The following is a 23,066-nucleotide window of genomic DNA, read 5'->3' on the forward strand; positions in this document are numbered from 1 at the left end:
ACGGAGAACCACTGCAGACCTTTCCAGTGATGGTAAGTCTGGATGAGAAGATTTCAAGTGTCAGAAGAAGCACACGCATATTTTCTAGGGTAGTGCACAATGAGCAGTGAAGGAAAAAGGCTTCATTCTCTGTTGGGCACCGTAGAAACTGAGGTGGAAAGTAGCTACTGATCTGCCTCAAAACCTAAGGTTCGGATAGTTTAGAGGGGAGGAAAGTTTTGTGCCAGGTGGACACAAGTGGTGTGAAGATACCGAACGTATGAGGAGTCTGCTTCATGCTGCTTCTTACTCCCTTCACAAAAAAAAAAAAAAAAACCAACAAACCGGTTGTAAGGCAAAGAAGGTTCTGTTCCAAGTGGCAGAAGGTTCCCAAGGCATCACTCAGTTATTAATCAAAGTTGGTAGTTGCAGGAATGAAGGAAAGCGCCTTCAGTTGCACCTGTTTATACTCCAAACCGAACCCTGGTTTGTGTGTTTGTTTTTTCCTTCTGCAGGAGAAAAGTGAAAACGCATTCCAAATAGTGGAACTGAGAGTGTTTTCTGACTGGGGACATCCGGAATATACCTGCCTTTATCGGTTCAGAGTGCATGGGAAACTTGCCGAATAATCTCCAGCACTTCAGCTTGGACTGGTTTTACGGTTGTGCATTTTGTTCTCGATTTTTGTATATGCCGGAAAGCCTAGAAGACTGGAATCTTGCCTTTTTCTTCGTGGAGGCAGTCGTGATGCGTGGGGCTGACTGCCTAGGTCTGGGCAAGCCCGTGCGTGGGCCTTCGTCCGCCTCATCATTTGCCTGCCCCTCCGGTTCCATTGCCTCATACCTATTGCGTCAGGGCACCTGGGGTGGAGAGGGAGGCCGGGAGGGGATTCGCCTGCCGCCCCGAGCAGGGACCCGTTTCCATTCCCCGCTGTCTCTCAGGTGCTCTCCTTCAGCCTGGTGGCGAGAGGGCAGGGGATCTTCTGCTTCTTGCGGAACGTCCATCCTCTGCGCTTGTTTCGGGGGTGGCAGGGCATGGCTCCACCAGTCTATTTCCCTCTCGCACTCCCTGATGCTCCTGAACCTTTCTGCCTCCTCTTTAAGCTCTGCCACCAGGACGAGCAGATCATCCACCTGGTCACAGCGCACGCAGGCGTTCTGCCTGCTGCCCTCCCATACCAGTGACAGGCTCGGGCACTCCCTGCAGCCAGAGACCTGCACAGCTGCCTGTTTATGCGGGAGCTCTGTCTGGGTCGCCGTATTCCGCCTGGTGACGGCTTTCAGGCTTGTGTCCGTTTGCTGAGATCAGTCCCCCAGGGAAGCTCACCAGCAGCGGTAACTGAGATGAAACAGCAGATGAGAGCTGTGAGAAGGGCTGCTCCTCCGGCCATGTAATCGGCTTTTCTCCTTAACATCTGAAATCCCCTGTAAGTCAGGAGGATGGGAGGATCTAGTGGCAAAACTGGAGTGCTTAGCAGCCCCCTTTCAACTGATAACCTAATTGCTCTGTGTGGAGCACCCATTGCCTTTGGCTGACAGCAGTGATGGTGTGGAGAAAGGGCCTGATGAGTTTAGCCATAAAGCGTGATGCAGATGGTGAGAAACTTTTTCTTTGATGAGCAAGAAATCAGACTTCCAGAAGTTTTAGGTGATTTTCGTGCTAGTGCATAGATATGATCATCTTCCCAGCCTTGGACATAAAGGTCACCATGCTTTCTCACACGAAGGAGCAGATCCGCAGCATCCCCCTTGCCCAGCACAGCCCTGCCCCGCGCTGCGGCAGCACCCTGACCCCAGCACCCGTCCCTCGGCTGCTGCTGGGCTCCCCGCGACTCCAGCCCTTCCCCAGCCCCACCACCTTCAGGCTTCGCAGCAGTGCCCCAGTCCCCTCGCCGAGCCAGCACCGTCCCGCACTCAGCAGTCCCCCAGCCCGCGCAGTGATGCCTCCAGGCACCCCGCGCTGTGATGTACGTAACCACGGAGCGCTGGCCCTCCGTAACCCGGGAAGAGCGACGTCCCAGCCTCTCCAACCCACGTGGCAGCATGCTGCGCCCAGTACCCCATATCACCAGCCAGAAGCACCTCGTCACACTGGTTTCTGTCACATTCGGTCTAGACTCTTGATTGCTGCGGGGACCCGCACATTTTGATAGAAAGGGGCAGAACGTGGAGCAGCACGGGTTTGCTCCGTGAGAGTGCGGGCATGCGCTGGCCACGGGGCTGGGAATCACACTGGGAAGGGAAGGAAGCAAAAATGCGGGAATCACCATGGGAAGAGATGGAAAGCAGGGGTAGGACTAGCGAGATGTGGACCTTGGACTGGTTTGGCCTTGTACTGCGGTTTCCTACACCTAGTGTTGGTTAAGAAAGCTTTTTTCCCTAAATCCCTAACTGCCCTCTACAGTGGTAAAACTGAAACGTTTTTAATATGATCGATTTTTATCTTTATTGACCATTTTCCTACAGACTTCATCTTAGCCAGTAAAGTGAGACCACTTTACGTTCAGAGCTCGTTGTTGAATGCTGAAAAACTCAATTTTCATTTGCCTCAGAGCAGTTTCTTCTGAAATATGAAAAAATTAACTCCCTGCGTGTACCAGCTTCTTCTCACAAAGCTGGGCCGTCCAACAAAGTTTCTCTTAAATCCTAGAAGCCAGTTGCTCCTCGTAGCTGAGGAGCAGAGGGAAAGCTGAGTGTAAGCCATCCTCCTCCTGCCTCTTGGCCTGGTCCTGATGGAAAAAACACTGTTTGGGACAAGTCAGAGCAGCCCGGGGAGCTGGAGCGAGGCCCGGGGATCGCAACATGCCTCGCCCTGCCAGAGCAGCCAGGCGAACGTGGGGAGAAACATCTCCGGAGGGGCTGGCTGTATAGCACCGAACAGTTTCAGAGAGGTTTAAACTAAGGAGGGATTTTGCCCTGACTATCTTCAGCCCTTAAACATCATCTAAAGACAAGAAAATTGGGTGTACAGAAAGAGAAGGGGTGGTCAGACACGCGAGGCGATTCCCCCCGCTCAGAGCATTCGGCCGTCTGCCGGGAGGAGGCGGCTGGCGAGGGGCCGCGTGTCTGCCCGAGCCGCGCTGGCTCCCAAGAGCTGCTGGGATCAGCCCAACTGTGGCTGCAGCAGCTCAAAACTTTCAGGTAGCTAGAGCAAAGCTCTTGTAAAATAAACAGTAACTACCTAAAATTAGCGCTACATCGGCATCAGCTAATGTCTTATGTGGATGTCGTTATTCTGCATCCTTTTCTGTTTCTTAAGGATTAGCTACTTTTACCCATTTGGTATCCAGACAAATACAGAAAGTCTATTTGTTTATCCGGTAATTACCTATTTACTACCCAGTCTTTCCCAGCAAGCTGAGTCATTTCTCTCGCACACACAAGTAAATAACAATTGTTTGGCCTGACTAACCTTTCTCAAGGGACACGTCCCCTGTCCTTCCATTTGCCGCCATGCGAACCGTCCTCGCCCACGGCGCAGCACCGTGATGCCCGCCGGGGAGCTGCAGGCGCGGGGAGACCGAACGTTTAACGAAACGGGAGTCAGACCAAGATTTGAAGTTGAACTTATTCGTACAGGTTCCCCAAATATTTGAAGGATGGGGCTTGTTTCAGGCCTCTCTTTCTCCTGCGGTGGCCCAGCGGTGTCGGCACCGGCAAGGCTCGCTCGAGCGCGTACCTCCCGCCGAGGGGCTGGGCGAGCTGCGCCAGGAGCCTCGGAGGAGCACGGCAAGGGAAAGGGAAATAATATCCAAAAAAGGCCGAGTGGGAAGGAGAGAGCGAGGGGAGCCGCAGAAACTCGGGGGAAGGAAACCCACGGGGACCCAAGCGGCAGAGGTCGCAGTGACAGCCGGAGGCGACGCCCCTCGCCTCTTCAGCACGCCCCACTCCAGAGGCACCCGCGCCTCCATTTTGTGGAGGCGGGAGGCGAGGCAGGGGGCGTCGGGGCTGCGGGCGGGCAGAGCCCGGGGTGGGGCGAGGGGAGCCGGGCCGGTGCCCGCTGAGGGGAGGGGAGGGGCAGCCCCGCCCCAGGGGCGCTGTGAGGGTCGGGCGCAAGGGGCGGCTGCCGGTGGGCGGGGCGTGAGGGGCGGTTGCCGGTGGGCGGAGCGGGCCGCAGAGGGGGGGCGCTGGCGGCACGCGCCGCGGGGGCGGGGCGAGGCCAATCTCAGCCGTCGCCAGTAGCGGTCGGGTCTTCCCCTCGCTCCTCCGGCGCCAGGTAACCCGGCCCCGCGTGCGTGCGATCTCTCCCTCCCCGCGGCCGCGCTGGGGCGGGTCGGGTCCCCCCCCCCCGCGCTCCTCCTTCCCGCCGGGGTCAGGCCGCGTTACCCCCGCCCTTCCTCGGAGCGGGCGCTGGCGAACAGCGCGGCGCCGGCCGCCCTCCCGCCCCCGTTTGCCCGTCGCCCGCTGACTGCCGGTCCCGGGCGAGACGGGCTCCGGCGGGCAGGGCCGCGGTGGGCAGCTACACGCGTGGGAGCCCTCGAGGCGGCGCGTCTCGGCCTGCACCCCCGTGCGCCCACCCGACCGGCTCCCCCTCAGCTCGGGCGGCGTCCGGCCTGGCGGTCCCGGGAAGGGGGCGTCGGGTCAAGCTCTGACCTCTCCCTTCAGGGCTCGGAGCTCCGCGGCTCGGCGCGGCGAAGCCGGAGAGGAGAGAGGCGAAGCTGTGCCGTGGGTGCCCGGCTGCCTCTCGGCTGGCACTGGGACTGCTTTCTGGCCGGAGGCAGCTGTAACCCGCCCCCCTCCACCTTGGGCTGGAGCTGATCGGCGGGCTCGCCGCGGCTGCCGAGCTTCGGCGCGAAGGTGAGGTGCGGTGCCGAGCCGGCCTGCGCTGTCCCGCGGCTGTCACCTGCGGGCAGCGGGCGTGGGCGAGCCGCGCTGAGGGGAGGGCGGTGGTGGACAGGCGGGGGTTTGCTGGGCGAGGGCTCGGGGTCGCTCGCTGAGCGAGCGCTGGTGGCTCTGCTGCGGCACGTGACGTTGCGGCGTGGCGCGTGTTTTGAGGCGGCGGAGCTGCGATGCGCTGGGCGCCTTTGGTTGCGCTCCGGCAGCCACGGGTGGAAGTGTCCGAAATACAAAACTGCTTCGAGGCAGCGCCTGTTTTCTGACCCTCTCAAGAAGTTTTGTGTCTGCTGGGAAGAAAAAGTACTTGATTTGCCGTATTTTATGTTTCTTCGTTGATTAAAAAAAAGGTATTGCTTAGAATATGTTACAGGAAAGGAGAGTCTTAGCTAGCAAATCCCAGGCTCCGTGTCTCTGAGGTACTCGCCATCCCCCCATCCCACCGACTGGTTTTCAGTTTAACGTTTCACAAAAAGGAAATGAAATCTTTCCTTGCTTACTTCAAAACGGGTTTTTTCTTGGTGCCTTGCAACTGGCTGGTAGAGGCTGAGGCTCTTGTTGAATTTCAGATTTAATGTCCGATTTCCCTGCTCACCTGTGGGTGGGTTACTGTTTGATTTCCAAAAGAACGCTATGGAGGCGAGCTGCAGGCTTTTTCGCTGTGATCTGTGTGGAGGGCTGTGTGACCAGTTTAGTGAGCTGTGTACACCGATGTGTTAGTACATGTGGTGTGTGTGTATATATATAAATATATATACAAATATATATACACATCCCCCCTGAAATCCGTGCTGCTTGGCCTCTGGCCCGGTGACGGTCAGCGCTGTGGACCCTGAGGTGCTCAGGTGTAGGAGTTGGTTATGAGGAGGAAGATGTTGGGTGTTCCTCTGTTCGACCATTAACTGGTGGGTTTGGGCAAGCGAAGCGTTTTGGGGACGCGGGGCGTTGAGGCCGATCGCCTGTGGCTGCCGGCCGGCGAGCCGAGGGGTGGGATCCCGGCAGCGCGGGGGTTCATCGGCTCGGCCGGCGCCGCAGAGTGACAGGGGCGGCTCCGCCGGGCCCGCGGGCTTTGTCGGCCCCGCGCCGCCATTTTGGGCCCCGCGGTGTGGCATGGCCCGGCACGTCCCGTCCGCCGGGGAGCGCGCCCTGAGCCCGGGCCGCCCCCGCCGCCCGCCGCCGCGCTGGGGAGCGCCCGGCCCCGGGCGGCTGGCCGAGGGCGGTGGGGCGGCCGTGAGCGGAGCGCGGCGGGCAGGGCCTGGTGAGGCGCGGGCGGCGGGCTCGGCGCGTTCAGCCGCGGGCGGGCTGGGGATGCCGGGTGCGAGCGGAGGGCGGGCGGAGCGCGGTGCGGAGCTGCCTGCTGCCGGCCTTCCTCCCGCAGAGCCCTCGGGCGGGCAGGGCGCAGCACCGCCGCCGGGCTGAACAGCCTCTCTCTTTCCTCCCCTCAGCATCACGCACCTGTGCTCGGGGATCTCTGCCGTAACGCTCCATGGTAACAGCTCGTTTAAAGTGCCGATTTTATTCCGCGGGGTTTTGGGGGTTGCTTGCTTTTGTTGTGGTTTTGTTTTAAAGGGGTGCTGCTGTTTTGAGAATGTGTGTTTTAATAAAACGTTGATGTAGCTTGGAGTTCTTTGCTCTTCAGCCTGTTTCAGCTAGTAGTTAATCGGGTATGTGGAAGCATGCTTCGTGGAGTATATTTATTTAGGAATTTGCCTTTCTTACCAAAAAGTAATTTTACTGCTTATTCTGAATAATAGTGGAAAATAACATTTGAAATTACGAATAAAAATAGCTTGCTCTCAGGAGCCGGTAGGGCTGCGTGCTCCAGTTTCATTGTTTATTAATAATTTGCCCAAAAGTCTGCTAACTTTGGTGGAATTAGTATGTTGTCATGACTTAAACTTTGTTTGCTTTAAAATACAAGGATAGAATAGGTTCTGCATGAAGTACTACCAACATCTCTGTAAGATTTTAAATGTATACATTTTTTTACCCCTTGTAATGTAAAAATAAAAAGACAGTCTTTCTTGCAAATTTTCTCATTCTGTAACAGTCTTCCTGGTGAGTATTTCTACTCTGCCAGGTCCCGTTTGTGAAATGGCAATTTACCGCTTCCTTTGTCCCAAGGGTGTTTGTGAGGAAATGCCTAGGTAGTATGTTGGTGGAAGTCTTTATGTACCCAAAAAGATGTAAGTGGGGGTTCACAGTTGTGCTTGCCACTTGTAGTGCATCTACAACGTGTATTTGGTGCTACTTCTGTGCTTAAAGGCCACTATCAGAGCATCTCATCGCCTTCCACCAAAGTTTGCTGCAGTGCTACTGGGGTTTCTTTGTGGCTGGTTGGTGCTGAAAGTGATTTCCAGATAGAGAGACTTACGAGGTAGTGGTGCAGCCTCGTGTCACTCAGATGCTTCATAGCCCCCATCCTCTGGAGACAGCCAAGGAACTTTGTGTGGAGGTAGATTATGCTGTGCTGATTGCAGGAGTCCCTCTGCTTCCCTGTGTTCTGCCCAAGTCAGAACCCGTGTCATCTACTGGCCTTCTAATCTGCTGCTCTGTTGTAGCACTGATTCAGTTGAATTGCAAGGGAGAGACAGTACTTGAGATTATTGTTGTTGTCTGCTTCCCTAAAACTGCAGATAATCCAGCTGTCTCCTCTGCAGGAACATGGAAGTTAGCTTGTGAGTTGAGGCACATTTAGTGTCCGCTTGCATTCTAGCTGAAATGTGTGCTTCTCTTTAATTGTCTTTAGGTTGTCTTATAAATGTATTCGTATTATTTGGGATTTTTTTTTATGTATCTGCATTCTTGATTCTTTCATGGTACATCCTGTAGTACTTAGGAATAGATGTTTATGGGCTTCTGAACTTGTACTTCACATTTGGGCCCAGTAATGCTTGCAACAAAACTGATAGTAAAAGTGTACATGAGTCCGAGTCCAGGCAGGTCTATGGTACCTAAATCCAGAAGTGTTTAAACTGGAACTAGGTCTGCCTCTTGGGTTCTCTGCCAAGCTTTGTGGTTTTAAATTTCCAAAATGTTTTGCTAAGAAAATATAAAGTGTCTCTTTCTGTTCCAGTTGTATATGAAAGTTTCATAAACAAGAAGAATTAAGATATGAAAGGTGGAGTGAACAGATTAGAGGGAGTTACTGTCCTCCACCCACCCCTGGTCTGTTCTGTAGTCTAAAGTTCTGCTGTAATAAGTTTGCAGAATATTTCTAAATAAATTGTGTTCATCGTTTGTTTTGTGGGTTTTGTTTTGAAGAAATAGGTAACTAATATTAAGCTGTTGAGCTACAACCAGGTTTTAAAGAAAAAAAAAATCCAGTTTCAGAGTAAATTTTAGATGCCTGTTTTTGAAAATTGTGGTGGTTTTCTCTGAAGATCATCTTCAAGTTCTGCTTAAGTCAGTTAAGGCTGTTTCATTGCTTTGAAAAATTGAGTAGAGGTTTTTCCCTTTGGGTCTGAATTTATTTTAGAGCATCAAACGAACAGCGAGTCAAACAAAACCCCTAAATCCCCCTAAATCTTCGAAGAGTGTTTAGATGGCAGACCTGTTATCTCTACCGGAGATCTTGGTGCTATGAAAACCAGCTATTAGTGGACCTATGCATAAATACCTCCAAGGCTTTTCAGTTAGCAATGCCATTGTCAAGTACATGTTTTATCTAATACTATTTTAATGATATATTTCAAACCTTAGGAAGTAGGGAATATGATGTAAATTCTAGCATTTTATTTCTTCAGAAGTCAAGCAAAGAGAGAATTTGTGGGGAAGGGGAAAAGAACAGGAAAGAAACTGAGGCAACGTGTTGTCCTTCTAAGTCTGCCTTTGCCCTGGGATGGGTAGCAGTGGCGGAGGGAGGCGCTGGGTAGCTGCTGAAAGCTCACTCGTGTAGCTTAGCTTTCTATGTGGGAAAATACTGCTGGAGGTCAAAAGCATGATATTGACTCTTGAGCTGACAGTTAAAAACTAGGTTTATCGATGAAATGGTGTGTGCTAAGCAGTCAAGATCAGCTCCAGGGGAAACTAAACAGAGCTTTCCCTAGCTTGTGGTTTCAAAATCTTTATGTTGGGATGGACCAATTTAAAAAGATCAACCTTAATCATAGTTTTGAATTTCAGTAGGCATATGTCTGAGAAATCTGTATTGTTGTTGTTTGTAACAAGTGCTACCTGATGTTATCGCTATCCCTCATCTTGAAATTCACTGTATTTCCATTTTCATTACTGGGGAATCTTTACTCTCTGGTCGCCAGTTCCACATGTGGTAGTGGTTGTTATGTATTCTAGCAGTATTTGCTGCTTATTCTAGCAATAGAATTAGACTGCTTTGCCAGTACTTCTGCACTACTGATTTAAGCGTCCTCTAAACAAACAACAAATTTGATATACAAGCCAGTGAAAGCATTATGGCTCTGGGACAAATGAACTAAGTTTAGAGAAAGATCACTTAATGGAAATGCTTCCTCCAGCATATTAAAAAAAAAAAGATGTGTAAATAGCAGAAGGGAGGCCTTATTTTTCATTAACTCCACAAATGCATGGAAGATACTTGCATTCAGAAAACTACGATGTTTAGGCCTGTAAGTTTTGATTTTTAAAAACAAGAAGGAAACTCTGGCTTCGGTAGTAATGGTAATCTCCTCCTGTGTTATTGGCATCAGGATTTGGAGGGTACAGGTGGACTGACTTTAAATTGCTGTGTGGAGATTACCTTTTGAACTGCTGTTACCTGTACCTGTGATTCTGGGCTTTTTGTCTCCATTTTTTTTATGTGTATGTAGCTCTAGAAGTGAAAACTGTTACTTTAGTATAGTAAAATGCATCCCCAAAATGAGATACTTGTTGATGTTTTGATTACAAGAATTGAAGTGTAGCTAGGGATATTTTTACCTTACTTTGGTTGTGTGGAATATCTTTTACTGATGCTGAAACAGGATAATCTGAAAATAGCCAGGGTTCCGCTTTGCTAACGATGCAAATCCAGGATAGCCAAATCCCTATTTGTTAACCACAAATAACCTACTATCAAAGTTTTTCTAGAAAAGCGAAACTTTTCTTGTGGGTAACAAAACTGAGAAGGGCTCTAGTTTTTTTGCAAATATTTTGAACTTAAAATTCAAATTGTTTATAATACCACAAGTGGTGGCCCATTCAGCTCTGCAAGTTTCTTGATATGACAACATCAATTTTTATTTGCTTCCTAAACCTATTGTACCTCTCAGAGACCCCATGGAAAGTTTTACAAGTGTGGGTTGGGTTTGTAGCTTTTTTGTAATGGAAGTGGATGGCATTCTGGAAAACGTACCTAACTCTAGCCATGTGAGTCATTTTGCAGTTGGCTCTTCTGCTAGGGTGTGTATTCAGTGTTTTTATGACAAGAATAAATTAACTGATACCAAATATTACAATTTGATGTGAACTGAAGGAAGCTGTCTTGCTGCTTAGTGGATGGTGTTCAAAGGTTGTAGAGTAAAATGATTTGACTATATGTAAAAACTGTCTCAAGTTTCAGCTGTGTTACGCTTTGGTACACGCAACAGCCTGTGCTTTGCTCAATGGGCTTTCAAAGCAAAACTCATTGTGAAGAGATCTCTGAAAGCATGGCTACGTAGTTCTTTAAATCTTTATACTTAACTTTTTGGGGTGCTAGCATAACTGAGTTCCTATGGAAGTGTTGTAGTGTAGTTGTGATAAGAGCTTGGCTCTTACTACAGTAATGTTCCAGAGAACTCGGAAATTGCTGAGAATAGAGTATCATAAAGCAAGCTGCGGTCAGAAATTCGCTGAGCTTCGAGCAGTAATGATAAGGGATATCTAGCACTAGCAGCAATACTGCCGAAATACTGAGAGCTCTGTATTTCTGGTGACAGTAACTTTTTTTTATTTCAATACTTCATAACACAGGCTGAACAGTGCAAGGGCTCTTACATTGGCTTTACGTAATTTCAAGTCATTGCATTACTCTATTTTCACCTTTTACAGTATGATTTGAAACAGTCAACATGGACTTTTCACGTCTACACACGTACACCCCTCCCCACTGTCTGCCAGAGAACACTGGCTATACGTATGCACTCAGGTGAGAACTCTTTTCTTCTTGTAGAGAAACTGTATGTTCTTTGAATGTTGTTGACTCTGGAGAGTTTAGCTTTCATGGTAAGTAGCTGTCGTCTTCGAAGGAGCATGCTTTTTCTAGTCTGTTTTGAAAATAACTGCTGCCTCCTAAATGGAGGAAACATGTTGAACTAGCAGGACAATGACTAAGATAATGACTCGGTGTTCATTAGTTGCTATGAATAACTAGTCTCCGCCTAGTTACAATTGCTGTGTTGTTTCTATAACTACATCATCAAAGTTCTTAGATGCTTTCTGGTGTGTCTTATAACTTCTATGTGTGTTTTCTTTTGCGACATGGCACTGTTTTCGCTTTCAAGCACGGATTGATACCCACTCTTTGCCGCTTGTGTGGAACTTGTCTGGAAGTCACATATTGATTACTTTTCTTTTTAACAAAACTGCTTGTTGTGTTAACGTAAAATCTGTATTCTACTGAACTTGGTTTTTCTTGTGTCTTTTTATTAAGCTGACCATTATTATACTGTTTTTCTTAAATCACTTCAGTTTTCTAAAAATATCTCTGTAGTGTGTTTCCTAGTTTTTCGTGTTATGTATTCAAAATAAATGTTGGGATGCCCACTTGAGTTTGAGATTAATAGCTTAGGTTGTGGCTGCTGGTTTATCTGTGTAGGTTTTCTTGTGGTTGAGTTAGTAGATGTATTTTGAAGCAAGTATACGTCAGTGAGCCTGAGTTACAGGTTTAGCTTTGTTTAAAAAAAAAAAAAAAAGAAAACACTTGTTTGTAAGGATGAAGTATGAGATTGCTTTTCTGTTCTGTGTCTGTAAATCATTGTTATGTATTTAATGCATTAAAATACAGAGGTTAGATTGGAGAATATTTGGCTACCTGCCAATAAAACAGAAGTTGGCAAAACTGTAGAATGAAGACATCACTGACATCGTCAGTATTGTTGGGGATCATGTCTTTTTCTTGCTGCAGCCTGATGTCAGTAATGTTGCAAAATGGCATGTGTTTTATGTTGCATCAATTAAATCTCAAGTCCTCCTGAATTTTTAGAAAAGCATTGGTAAAATGTTGGTTAAATGCAAATAGATTTACTCATTTAAAGAAAGAGAATGCTGGACAATGAAAGATCATTTATGTGCCTTGTGTCAGCAAGCAGATTCACTGTTATATTTCTGTTTCTGGATAGCTCTGCATTTCAGATGTACCTTAGAGGTTGGCTGAAATATTTCAGCTCTTTTACAGAGGACAGCTTTCCCTGTTGTGAGCAGCAAAAGTCTAGACGGCGTTTTTTATGTCTCTGTGAGCATATCTTTCTTAAAACAAGCCATGAAATTGTAATCGCATTCATTTGTTTTCCTTGGTTGTTATATTTGTCTGAAATGATACTAACGTGTTCTGCTGTACAGTCTTCTTCACACCAACTAATCTTTCTTGCAGACAAGAGGGAAGAAGTAGGTCTTAGTATTATTAACTTAAGAAATTAAGATTTAATTTCTTTTTTGTTGTTGTTTCATTGTATGCATTTTCAAGAGTATTAGCAAAGTAAAGTTCAGTGGCTTGCTTAAACTAATCTGGGGTTAATACGCTCCTGAGCTGTGTTTTTCTTGCCCACTGTTTTGTCCGATACGAATTTTGTTTCTCACTGAAGCAAACAATACCACAGGAGCAAAGATTAACCTGCCAGGAAAGGAGGATGCAGAATGGTAAATCCTGTTTGAAATCTGGAGTATATTGTTATGACGTTGGTGGATTTTGCGTAGAAGACAGTTGGAGTGTTTGACTTCCTGCATAAATGCAGATAGTTTTACAAAACTGAGTACTTGTGAAGAGGCCTTTGTAGAGGGGAAGGGTTACATGTCTTGAAACTTTCAGACCTCCCATTTTGCTGTGTTAAACTATGCTAGGCCTAGGTATTCAGAAATGGATGGAGCTGGAGAAGGTGAAGCTTAACTGATTTAATGAAGGCAAGTATAGTTAAACTAGGTTGAAATTAACTTATTGTGTTGTCTTTAGTATTTCCTCTTGAAAAATGCTGTGATGCCCCAAATATTAAAATAATAAGGGGAAAGTACTTGGTACGCTGCCTGCTTTCAGGGTGTGAGGAGAGTAAACTACAGTCTTTTGAGCAAACTCGCTCTCTGCTTGCTGAATCTGTGCAGAATGCCATGTATTATTGATGTAGTTCTTCGTACCTTGGGTCGAGCAGTACTTGAAGAATCTGCGAAAAGGGCGAGTTAGGCAGAGGTGCTAATCAGAAATATTTCCGTGCTGAAGTTCATTCCTTCTCCTTTCCCCCCTACCTGTATTTGTTTTGCTTGTATTCTGATCTGGCTTGTTCTGCCTTTGACAAATCAATCTTTACAAAGTCTGTCTGAGTTTCTTTAAAGAAATTGGCTTGTGCATGCAGCTCTACTGAAGTACAGTGAAGTTAGATACCACAAAGATATTAATAGAGTTGGGTGTGACCTATTAATAGAATTTATATTAATACTCATTAGGATTACTGTATATTCATATCTGTTTCTAGTGCTTCTACTTTGCTTTTACTCCTCCAGTCCAAATCAGAAAAACTGATATAGCTGAATAACTTTCATCCTCTTCAAAATGCAAGTCAAACCTGTGAATCTCACCCACTTGTCAACACGTAATTTACACCCTCCTCTTCAGACTGATCATTCCTTTTAGTCACCGTCATCTTTTGAGTTGTTTTTGTCAGCTAGGGTGCCTTTAACACTTCTTTTGCTTCACAAATACAGATTAAATTGATAAGAATTTGGTTTGATTTTTTTTTTTTTTTTGCCTGTGTCAGAGCATTAAATCAAGATGCAACTTACTACAATATAGTTGAATAAAATCCTTTGGTGTTTTTATGTGTGTTCAGGGACTGATTGGAGCAATAGCTAAACAACTCACGGTAGTGGTCTTGGTCAGTTAATGTAAGTAACGCCCTGGTCCGAAAGCAGCATACAGACGTTCATATGATTATATGCCTGCATCAATGTTAGAAGATGTCCTTTTAGCTGTAGTTCTCTAGGTGTATTGCATTTATCTGTTATTATCTGGAATAAACAAGAGCATTACTGCCCATTTCATTCCAAGGAATACTTATAAAATAAATGACACTTAAGGACCTCCAGACAAAGCTATAGGTGTGCTAAAATTGGCAGACCTTGTTCTCGTTCCACTTATAAGTATATAACTTGAAAATTAACATGCTGAAGTGTAGGACATTCTTATTCTGTAGAAGCTCATGTGAAGGTGGTATGGAGGTGATAGCTAAGAAGCTGGAAACATAGGACTGGATACAGTCAGCTGACCTGCCAGCAGCCATGGCAGCTGCGTCGGTGGAAACAACCAGGGTCTGCACAGTCTCTAGGGGTTGTCTAGAAGGGTAGGCTTACTGCACCCCACCTTTAATATGTTTTTTTGGTAGCCAGACATATTGGATAGGAGTACCATCAATGTTCAGGTTCATTTCTGTCCTGTGAAAAGAAAAGCAAGAGTCTTTTTGTTTACTGTAGTCTTGTCTGTAGAAGGTAAAAGGCTGCTTTCCAAAGCGTGGAAAGTGAGACAGCAAGTTAGGAGATTTGCAGGTACTGTCCTGCTGACAGAGGATGGATAATTCTCTTCACTTTCAGTGTGAAGAGAATTATTATCCTGCATAAGCAAGAGAGATGGCTCTGTCTTTGTTTAAAGAGGAAAAGATCCCATGATTTTTTCGTTTCTTTTTTTTGTAGATAGAGCCCAATTACAAGCTATGTTTTCAACTCAAATTGATACAAATGCTCATTGAGATAATAACAGCAAGTGTTCATAAACAAAAACAAATGGAGGCTAGACACAGCTGTCAGCTTGTCCTGTGTACTTTGTGTTCTTGTGAATTGAGTATCTGTAAGAAACCCTGGGTGAAGATGAGGAAAGGCAAATGCTTAGTGGCAAGTGTAAACAGCAAAACAGAGTTCCGAAACAACTGTTTAGGGAGATACTCAAGACCAAACTACTGCTGCTCTGACCCTTTGTTTTGGTTTGGCCTGGATAAATGCCCAGAGAAGCGGCTGAGTCGCCATCCCTGGAGATATTTAAAAGACTTGTAGATGTGGTGCTTAGGGACATGGTTTAGTGGTGGACATGGTGGTGTTATGTTTATGGTTGAACTTGATGATCTTCAAGGTCTTTTCCAACCTAAATGATTCCGTGATTCTACAATACAAATGACATGATTACTTTGTAATGTTCTGGGGTCTTTAACGCTTGTGTGAGAAAACAGATTCCATGAGATTGCTTTTGTACCAATACATTTTATAGGAGCTGTTTGTAGGTATTTTTGAAAGAGAAAACTTCCATTTCAAATACAGATTGCACAGTAGAATTTACTCATTCAGATCTAATTTGTTGCTTGTTTTTGTTTAGGATTTTGGGGAGAAGGAACTGCTTTCATTGACAATATTGCGCTCAGCTCTTTTGTATTTTTTTAGAAACAAAAGCCCCAGGAATGTTGAAATAACGTGTTACATCTCTGTACATCCCTGTGGCCCAAGAAAGGACAGACGCCTTAAGAAAGCTAGCCTAGAACACTCGAGAAAAGCACTAGAGGGTTTAGATGATTTGGGTCACGATGCTGGGTGGTTCTAGAAGCTGGTCTTCTGCTGCGCAGTGCCCTGTAGCAAGGAGCTCGGCTCAGCTACGCAGCAGTGTTTCCTTCGAGTGTAAATATGAGGCTTCTGCTTGAGGCTAAACTTCTGTTTTAGTACGTTTCTTTCCTGCCAATTGCTCTGTTTAATCTGTTAGTGATTGCCTTGTGTTGCTGAGTCTTTACCTTGAAACTCTGAGTGCATCCTGATTTTGAATTTGTGGCTCAGCGTGGCAAAGAAACTGTCCTGAATGGCTTCCTCTCTCCACTTGGTCCCCAGAGAACTGTGTGTCTAAAGCTGTACAACGAATGCTTGCTCTGGTTTGACTTCAAACATGGGTTTCCATGGTGGTTGTTTCTTTCTAACTAGCATTTGCTTTCAGTTGTTCAAATTGTAATGTGAATTGCTGAAGAGAACCTTGACTATCGTCGTACTTCTAAGCTATTTGTATTATGTGGCGTGTCTTGTAGGAGTTGCTCCATAACCCCGGATAAACTGCTTTGAATGGAAACTCAGACTAGCTTGAAGGGCGTGTTTGTTACGAGGGGAATTTTCTCTTCACCTCTGTTAACTTTGTTCTTCATGTTTTGCTGCAGTTCGAGTTATTCTTCGTCTGCTTTGGATTTTGAGACTGAAAATAAAATAGATCCAGTATTTGATTCGCCAAGAATGTCGCGGCGTAGCTTACGGTTATCTGCTGTGGCATTGAAGAAATCCAGTGTTGCACCAAAGGATACCCATCCTGACAGCTCTTACGCTGGAAACCTGTCCTTCAGAGAGCAGTCTTCCAAGTAAGCACTTTTTGTCATCACAAGTTAATTTCTCGGCTAGAGTCTTGAGACTTGCTGTTTGAACATGACAGTACAAACCTAGTTTCCCGGCTGCTTCACTCTTTGTTCTCGGCATTGACTGCCATACTCTTGAGAATTATGCTCAGTGTGTGGTTTGCAGTGAAGTCTTTGCAAAAGCGTAGATGTTGGAGGACTTTCTTTTAAACCTGATTTGAGCCGTTTAGTCATGTCAGTGTTAACATACCCTGCCTTTCTTTTTCATTTAAAGTGAGAGAGAAAGAGAAATTTGCATCTTTCGTGCTGTATCGTATGTGTCTTTGCTCTGTTTCGTAGGGTGCTGAAGCACCGCCCAAGTGTGAATAAGAAATCTGGCAGTGCAAGACACACACCAAGGAAGAATCTGTCCCGCTCTTCCATTGTCTGCCAAAGCAGTTTCAATAGCCATGCCAGTGATGCATCAATTGTATCCAGTGCATTGGGTGAATCCCGGATTCGAGAGCAGAGAGAAGTTAATAATTTCTGGGGTAGGTAATCATTGCCATTGCTTGTATCGGACTGTGAAAGCTGCTTCTGGGTTGGCGTGTATGAACGTGTGTCCTCATCTTCCCTCTTTCCCCATCCATGTTTCCGTTCTGCCCTCAGAAGTGTGCACGTACTCACTCTTTTGTTTTAGATGTCTGCCTGCTGGAAATTCACAGTCTAGTGAGTAAACTTGATTTACTGGTGTGGTCAGCATCAGGACGCGTTGCACAGTCAAGTGAATGTGCCAGGCAAACGTATATGTGATGCAGCACCGTAGATTGTATAGATGTAATTCTCTGTTGTCATCTGTGCATAGAGTACTGTATTTGAAGAATGGTAAACACGTATCTTGTCTTTGCAAAGCCAAAGGAAAAGCTTTCTCTTGTTTGTGCGTAGCCAGAAGTGTGTTTCAACTTAACATACCTTCACCTGACAGTTTCAAATTCGTGGCACTGCAGTCTTTCCTGAGGGGGTTTTTGTCTGTGGCTGGCTGGTTTGTTTTTGCAAGGAGGTACAAGTATGCTTTTCTGGAACCTACTTTTTTCGTTGAAGAGGAGAATACTTTATGTAGACAGTACTCCAGGTGTTGTGTAGGAGAAGATCAACAAATGACTATATCACAGAATCACAGAATCACAGAATGGTAGGGGTTGGAAGGGACCTCTGTGGGTCATCTAGCCCAACCCTCCTGCCGAAGCAGGGTCATCTACAGCAAGCTGCACAGGACCTTGTCCAGGCGGGTCTTGAATATCTCCAGAGAAGGAGACTCCACAACCTCCCTGGGCAGCCTGTTCCAGTGCTCCGTCACCCTCAGAGGGAAGAAATTCTTCCTCATGTTCAGACGGAACTTCCTGTGCCTCAGTTTGTGCCCATTGCCCCTTGTCCTGTCACTGGGCACCACTGAAAAGAGCTTGGCCCCATCCTCCTGACACCCACCCTTCAGATATTTATAAGCATTTGTAAGGTCCCCTCGCAGCCTTCTCTTCTTCAGGCTGAACAAGCCCAGTTCCCTCAGCCTCTCCTCGTAGGGGAGGTGTTCCAGTCCCCTCACCATCCTTGTAGCCCTCCGCTGGACTCTCTCCAGTAGCTCTTCATCTTTCTTGAACTGGGGAGCCCAGAACTGGACAGAGTACTCTAGATGAGGCCTCACTAGGGCAGTGTAGAGGGGAAGGAGAACCTCCCTCGTCCTGCTGGCCACACTCTTCTTGATGCACCCCAGGATTCCATTGGCTTTCTTGGCAGCCAGGGCACACTGCTGGCTCATGGTTAACCTGTCGTCCACCAGGACGCCCAGGTCCTTCTCCGCAGAGCTGCTCTCCAGCAGGTCCACCCCAAGCCTGTACTGGTGCATGAGGTTGTTCCTCCCCATGTGCAGGACCCTGCATTTGCCTTGGTTGAACCTCATCAGGTTCCTCTCTGCCCAGCTTTCCAGCCTGTCCAGGTCACGCTGAATGGCAGCACAGCCTGCTGGTGTATCTACCTCACCTCCCAGTTTGGTGTCATCAGCAAACTTGCTGAGGGTACACTCTAACTCTTCATCCAGGTCGTTGATGAAGAAGTTAAACAAGACTGGGCCCAGTACTGACCCCTGGGGACACCACCTAGAATCGTAGGTTGGAAAAGACCTCTAAGATCATCAAGTCCCACCATCAACGAATATTTGTTTCCAGTCAGTGTGCCTGTGCCCTGGAGTTGTTTCAATCTCAATAGAATGCATTCTAAACTTTCAAATACCTGGCTCTTCAAACAGAATCTTAAAATACGGTAGTACCGAAGTAGTTACCAAGCAACAGAAACGGCATAAGCTTGTAATTAGCTGCTTTCAAGTCAGATGGGAGGTAAGAAAAGGTGCAGTTGTCATTCATGTTTAGTCTGCTGCTCCCATGGTAGAATGCTTTTCACTGTCTGTTACCCTACTACATTGACGTCTGAATGTATGGATCTGTTTCTGTTCATGTAGTGACTGCAAAATGCGTTCAATACCAATCATAAAGTGGCTTTTCTTTGCAGTATTAAAATCAGTGGGACTTTTACTTGGAGTTCTTGTCAGATATCGTAGTTGATTGTGGGACTTCCTTACTTTTGGGACCAAATTTTTTTTTTTTTCTCTTGAAGGTCTTGATGATGAAGGCAATCCTAAAGGTAACTATGGTTTCATTTTCTTTCCGAGTGCATTCTATTCAATGGTAACTAGCGACAGCGATACTGATAGCAATGCTCTATATGTTTTACTCTTGGTTGGCTAGGTAGTGATACTACACTAATGCAGGGAAATGGTGATACAGAAACAGCAGAAAACAGCACAGTGGTCAATGGCTACACTTGCAGGGATTGCAGCATGCTTTCTGAACGGAAGGAGGTTCTGACAGCATACTCGCCTTCTCATGTGCCATCTTCCAGAATTTACTCCAGGGATAGGAGCCAGAAACATGCATCCAGTAAGTTACTTTCTCTTTTTTTTTTTTTTTTTCATGTGGATGGCAGAATGGTGTACAGTTCAGTTGATGCTTTTTTCATGTAGTGTTCTTTAAGTACTCTTCCTGCCCTGCTAGATTTATCAATATCCAAATTCTAGATATCAGCTTACAAGGAATACCTTCCTCTGTTTCATTTGAAACTTTGCGTACTTGTTGGCTTCTGATATCTAATCATCAGCTTTTCTTTTTCGGTGCTACTGTAGGACTTACACGGTTTTCGAATACGTGTCTATTTCTAAGGTTTTGGTAAGGGTTTTCAGATGAAACTGCTTCTGTATGGTCCAGATTTTTGATGCTTTTTTTTATTCTTACGTGAACTTTCAAAATTGAGCAGAACAGTTACTTTGCAGTGCTTCTGTTATGCAAGAAGTTGGAGAGATGCTGTCCTACTTTGCTTTGGGTTTTTTCTCCTCATTTAACCGTGCAGCTTATTAGAGTGTTTTTAGAAGCTAAACCTCAAGTCCTTGAAAAATGGAATTCCAAAGGGGAAAACTGATTCCAGATAGACTCCCTGGTGACCATATTCCTAAAGCTCAAAACCAAATGAATCTGCTGTAAACAAGGTTCTGCCTTTTCAAGGCAATCTCCATTATAGGGATGCTTGTCCTCAGTGTCCTGACTGCATCTGCCTGCCTCTTGTATACCATCTGTAATTTCTTGATGGTTGGTAGTCCTCAGTTCTCAGGAAGTTGTTTCGTGAGTGGCCTTGAATTAGGAACCGATTTTGGAATTCTGTCAGTGTGTTATTCTTGAATGAAGTATGTTCTCAGTAGCAAGAAATCCGTTAGTTCGGACTGTGAGGTGTGACTTCAAGTGCTTTGGGGCAAGTATATCTTTTTGGTAAATCAGTATCACAGGTAGGAATTCTGTTGGCTTAGCGTCATGAATTACAAGGGACACTGTATGAAACCTACTTTCTGTGCTCCTGAGTTTGTATTCACGCAGGAGAATTCTACAAGGAACTCATCTTTGCACATGCATTTGAACTTGAACTGAGTAGTTTGGGTTCAGCTTCGGGAGGGCGGGGGAAGAGGCACACAGTCATGGCAGGTTTTGGGAATGTGGCTGATTCTAGGAGAGCAGCAGTATGGAGGACTGCCGCTTTGTTCCCGTGGCTCTGCAGAAGTGTGTGTCTCTAGCACTTGAGACAGACCGCTGCAGGAACTTCCTGCAATGCAGAGGCAGAGGAGGAGGTGAGAAGTCCTCACCCTTTCCAATCCGCAAGAAGGATGCAGTTTGTCGCTTTGGAGCTATAACCCACAAAATCAGTATCAACAGCTCACATCATCCTTGGGAAATCCTGAGTAGTGTAAGCAAGGAATTCATTGCTATGTAGAGTTCTTAATTCTGATGAAGAAAGGTATTCTTGCTGAAGTCATAGATTCCGTCTTGAAGGTGTTTTCCTTAGGATGTGTAGTTCTTCCAAAAGCTCTGCTCTAATACCTAGTGCATCCAGCCTTTTCAAACCACGCTTGCTTAAGTTTCACACTCCTGGCTAAACAAAGGCTTTCCATGCTTTTTCCTCACTCTTCGACAAGTTAGCGGTCACCAGAGGACAGAAGTACATCTTTAGGTAGGTGAACAATTTGTATTCACACTGTTTTTTCCAACAGGAGGAGCCTGTTTCTACATGAGTAAGATTCTGCGATTGGTCAAACACACTGCAGCATCTTTTGCATCACTGTTAGTGCAACTATTTCAAATGGTTTTGCTGAAGCTGGGTTGTGAATTAAAAGGTACCTTTTCAGTTGTCTTCCTTGGTCTCCACAAAAAGCTGGAGTGTGTCTGTTGGGTTTTTTTCTTATGGACTTCATCTTTGGCACTACGGTGTTCTTTTTCTATAGTCTTTTGGCTGGCTCCTGTCTTTCTTTTCAGTTGTGCTACCCTTTTCCTACTTTCCCCCTGTTTTGGAAGGATCAGGATTCACATGTGAGATACGTGTTACAGTTAAGATTCACATGTTGATTTTGACTAGGAAGTGGTAGAAGGTAATGTTTAAATTGAGAAACTGAAGTTGATTTTTTTTTTTTTTAAACTGTTTGCTGTGAGAGTGTCAAATCCTAACTCTTCAATGTCTGTAGGTTTGGACTGTCTTCATACCCTTAAGCCCACTGTGCCATTAAAGCTTGATGAGATCTGTCTTGCAAAACTAAAACTGCCATCATCACTCCGCACTACTCTAAAGCACATCTTGTTTTCCCCGAAAATGTTCCATTCTTCTTTAGTGCTTTCTCTTCTGTAACGCCTGCTCTGTGAGTGAAGTGAAATTGCCATAGGCAGAAGGTAACTGATTTCTGTGTGTGAATAAAACTTTGCGCTCTCCTGTTCTCTCTGCCTCAGTGCCTTGTAACTTGCTAACGCTCTCTTCTCAGTCTTCTAAGATCTCCGGTAAAACCTGTACAAAGAGGTATTGCTTGGCCTGTTTGACAGGATGATGGGAATAGGAGCTGAAGATTTGAGGAGATGAAGATTTGAGGAGTTGTTATTTGGGGACTTTTGTACTAACTTTGCTATCTGAAAAGAAGCAAGAAAGGTTTTTGAATGAAAAGGCGCCCTGTTATTTAAAGAAGGAAAAAAAAGAAGTTTGCACAGAGTAGGCTGCTGCTTTGGTTGTTTTTCAGTTTTTCTGTGACTAACCTGGCTTTAGTAGTGAACCAAGCCAGTTTAGCTGAAATCTGTATCCATGATAGCTCAAATGCGCATATGTGAAAGGCTTTGAACTTGAGTTACATTCCATGTATGCTGTTTGAATGCGTTGCAGCTCACTCAGACTACTGTGGAAGCATGAATGTGAAGGAGTTTTACAGAGAAGATGGCCATCTTGGTGTAAATGAGGAATCAATATGTAAGTAGAATGACTGATGTTGTCTTTCAGCCTTGGGCTGTACACCAGGTTGTTGCTGTAACAGTAATATCAGATGGCCCCTGACTCTAGGGAAGCTGCAAAGTCAACGATTGTTTGGCAACTTGAACGTAGGGGCAAGAATGGCGATTGCCTGGTGTACTGTAAGATTTCCCCAAGCAAGATTGACTCTGCTGTAGTTTGCTTAGTGGTTTTTGGTTTGATAACTGGTGTGATGACACAGACTTGTTCAAGTTTTCTTGTAACAATCTTGATTTGATCCTGGCTTTGTCCCATTAATCGACTGTTACCACAACCAACAGGTGATGACTGTAAGGGGAAGAAACCTCTTGAACTGTACGCCACAGACCACATGCAATCTTTACGGGCTAAAAGGGTAGCAAGGACCATTTGGCACACCTTTTCTTATGCAGGTTGACTTGGACCTTTTTTTTTCTTTTGTTTTTGTTTTGAATCGCAATCTCACAATGTTAATCCTACATATTGTTTTGTGTTTGTTTTCTTATCTTCATCTATCAAAGTAGATGAAAAGTGTAAAGTGTCTAGAAAATTAATGAACAGCTCTTCTGTTTGATTCTTGCTCTGATACTGGCTTTCGTACAAGCTTGGCGCGCTGCTTAGCTATTAGGAAAAACAAGGTGTAGGGACAGCATACACCTTGTATGTTCGAAAGAAGAAGTCATATTGTTAATTGATTCCACTTTGGGGCAGTTGGTACACTTGACAGGTTGAAAAGCTGCCTTGAAAAGAAAGCAAGGTGTGAGGTATTGGTGTGCAGATGATTTGAATAAAGGGGTTTTAACATTTTATTTTTGTTCTAGTGAGAGTCAATTTTTCCAGGAGTCTTCTAGAGGGATAGCATCTTCCCTGTGAGATGAGC

At 45.8% G+C, this 23,066-nt stretch overlaps 1 protein-coding gene across 1 annotated transcript in view; it reads left to right on the plus strand.

The window, feature by feature from the left end:
• The first annotated feature begins 4,128 nt into the window (after positions 1-4,128).
• LOC142363274 (SUN domain-containing protein 1-like) overlaps positions 4,129-23,066 on the plus strand; it is a 43,731-nt gene continuing 24,793 nt past the window's right edge. Inside the window, exons 1-11 of the mRNA XM_075436719.1 lie at positions 4,129-4,194; positions 4,584-4,775; positions 6,257-6,300; positions 10,800-10,896; positions 16,130-16,324; positions 16,658-16,848; positions 18,962-18,988; positions 19,093-19,284; positions 20,937-21,059; positions 22,085-22,168; positions 22,489-22,599. Coding sequence (XP_075292834.1) covers positions 10,820-10,896; positions 16,130-16,324; positions 16,658-16,848; positions 18,962-18,988; positions 19,093-19,284; positions 20,937-21,059; positions 22,085-22,168; positions 22,489-22,599 — 1,000 coding nt within the window. The 5' untranslated portion in view covers positions 4,129-4,194; positions 4,584-4,775; positions 6,257-6,300; positions 10,800-10,819. The remainder of the gene's footprint in view (positions 4,195-4,583; positions 4,776-6,256; positions 6,301-10,799; positions 10,897-16,129; positions 16,325-16,657; positions 16,849-18,961; positions 18,989-19,092; positions 19,285-20,936; positions 21,060-22,084; positions 22,169-22,488; positions 22,600-23,066) is intronic.

Source organism: Opisthocomus hoazin, chromosome 15, assembly GCF_030867145.1.
Source record: "Opisthocomus hoazin isolate bOpiHoa1 chromosome 15, bOpiHoa1.hap1, whole genome shotgun sequence".
Taxonomy (NCBI): Eukaryota; Metazoa; Chordata; class Aves; order Opisthocomiformes; family Opisthocomidae; genus Opisthocomus; species Opisthocomus hoazin.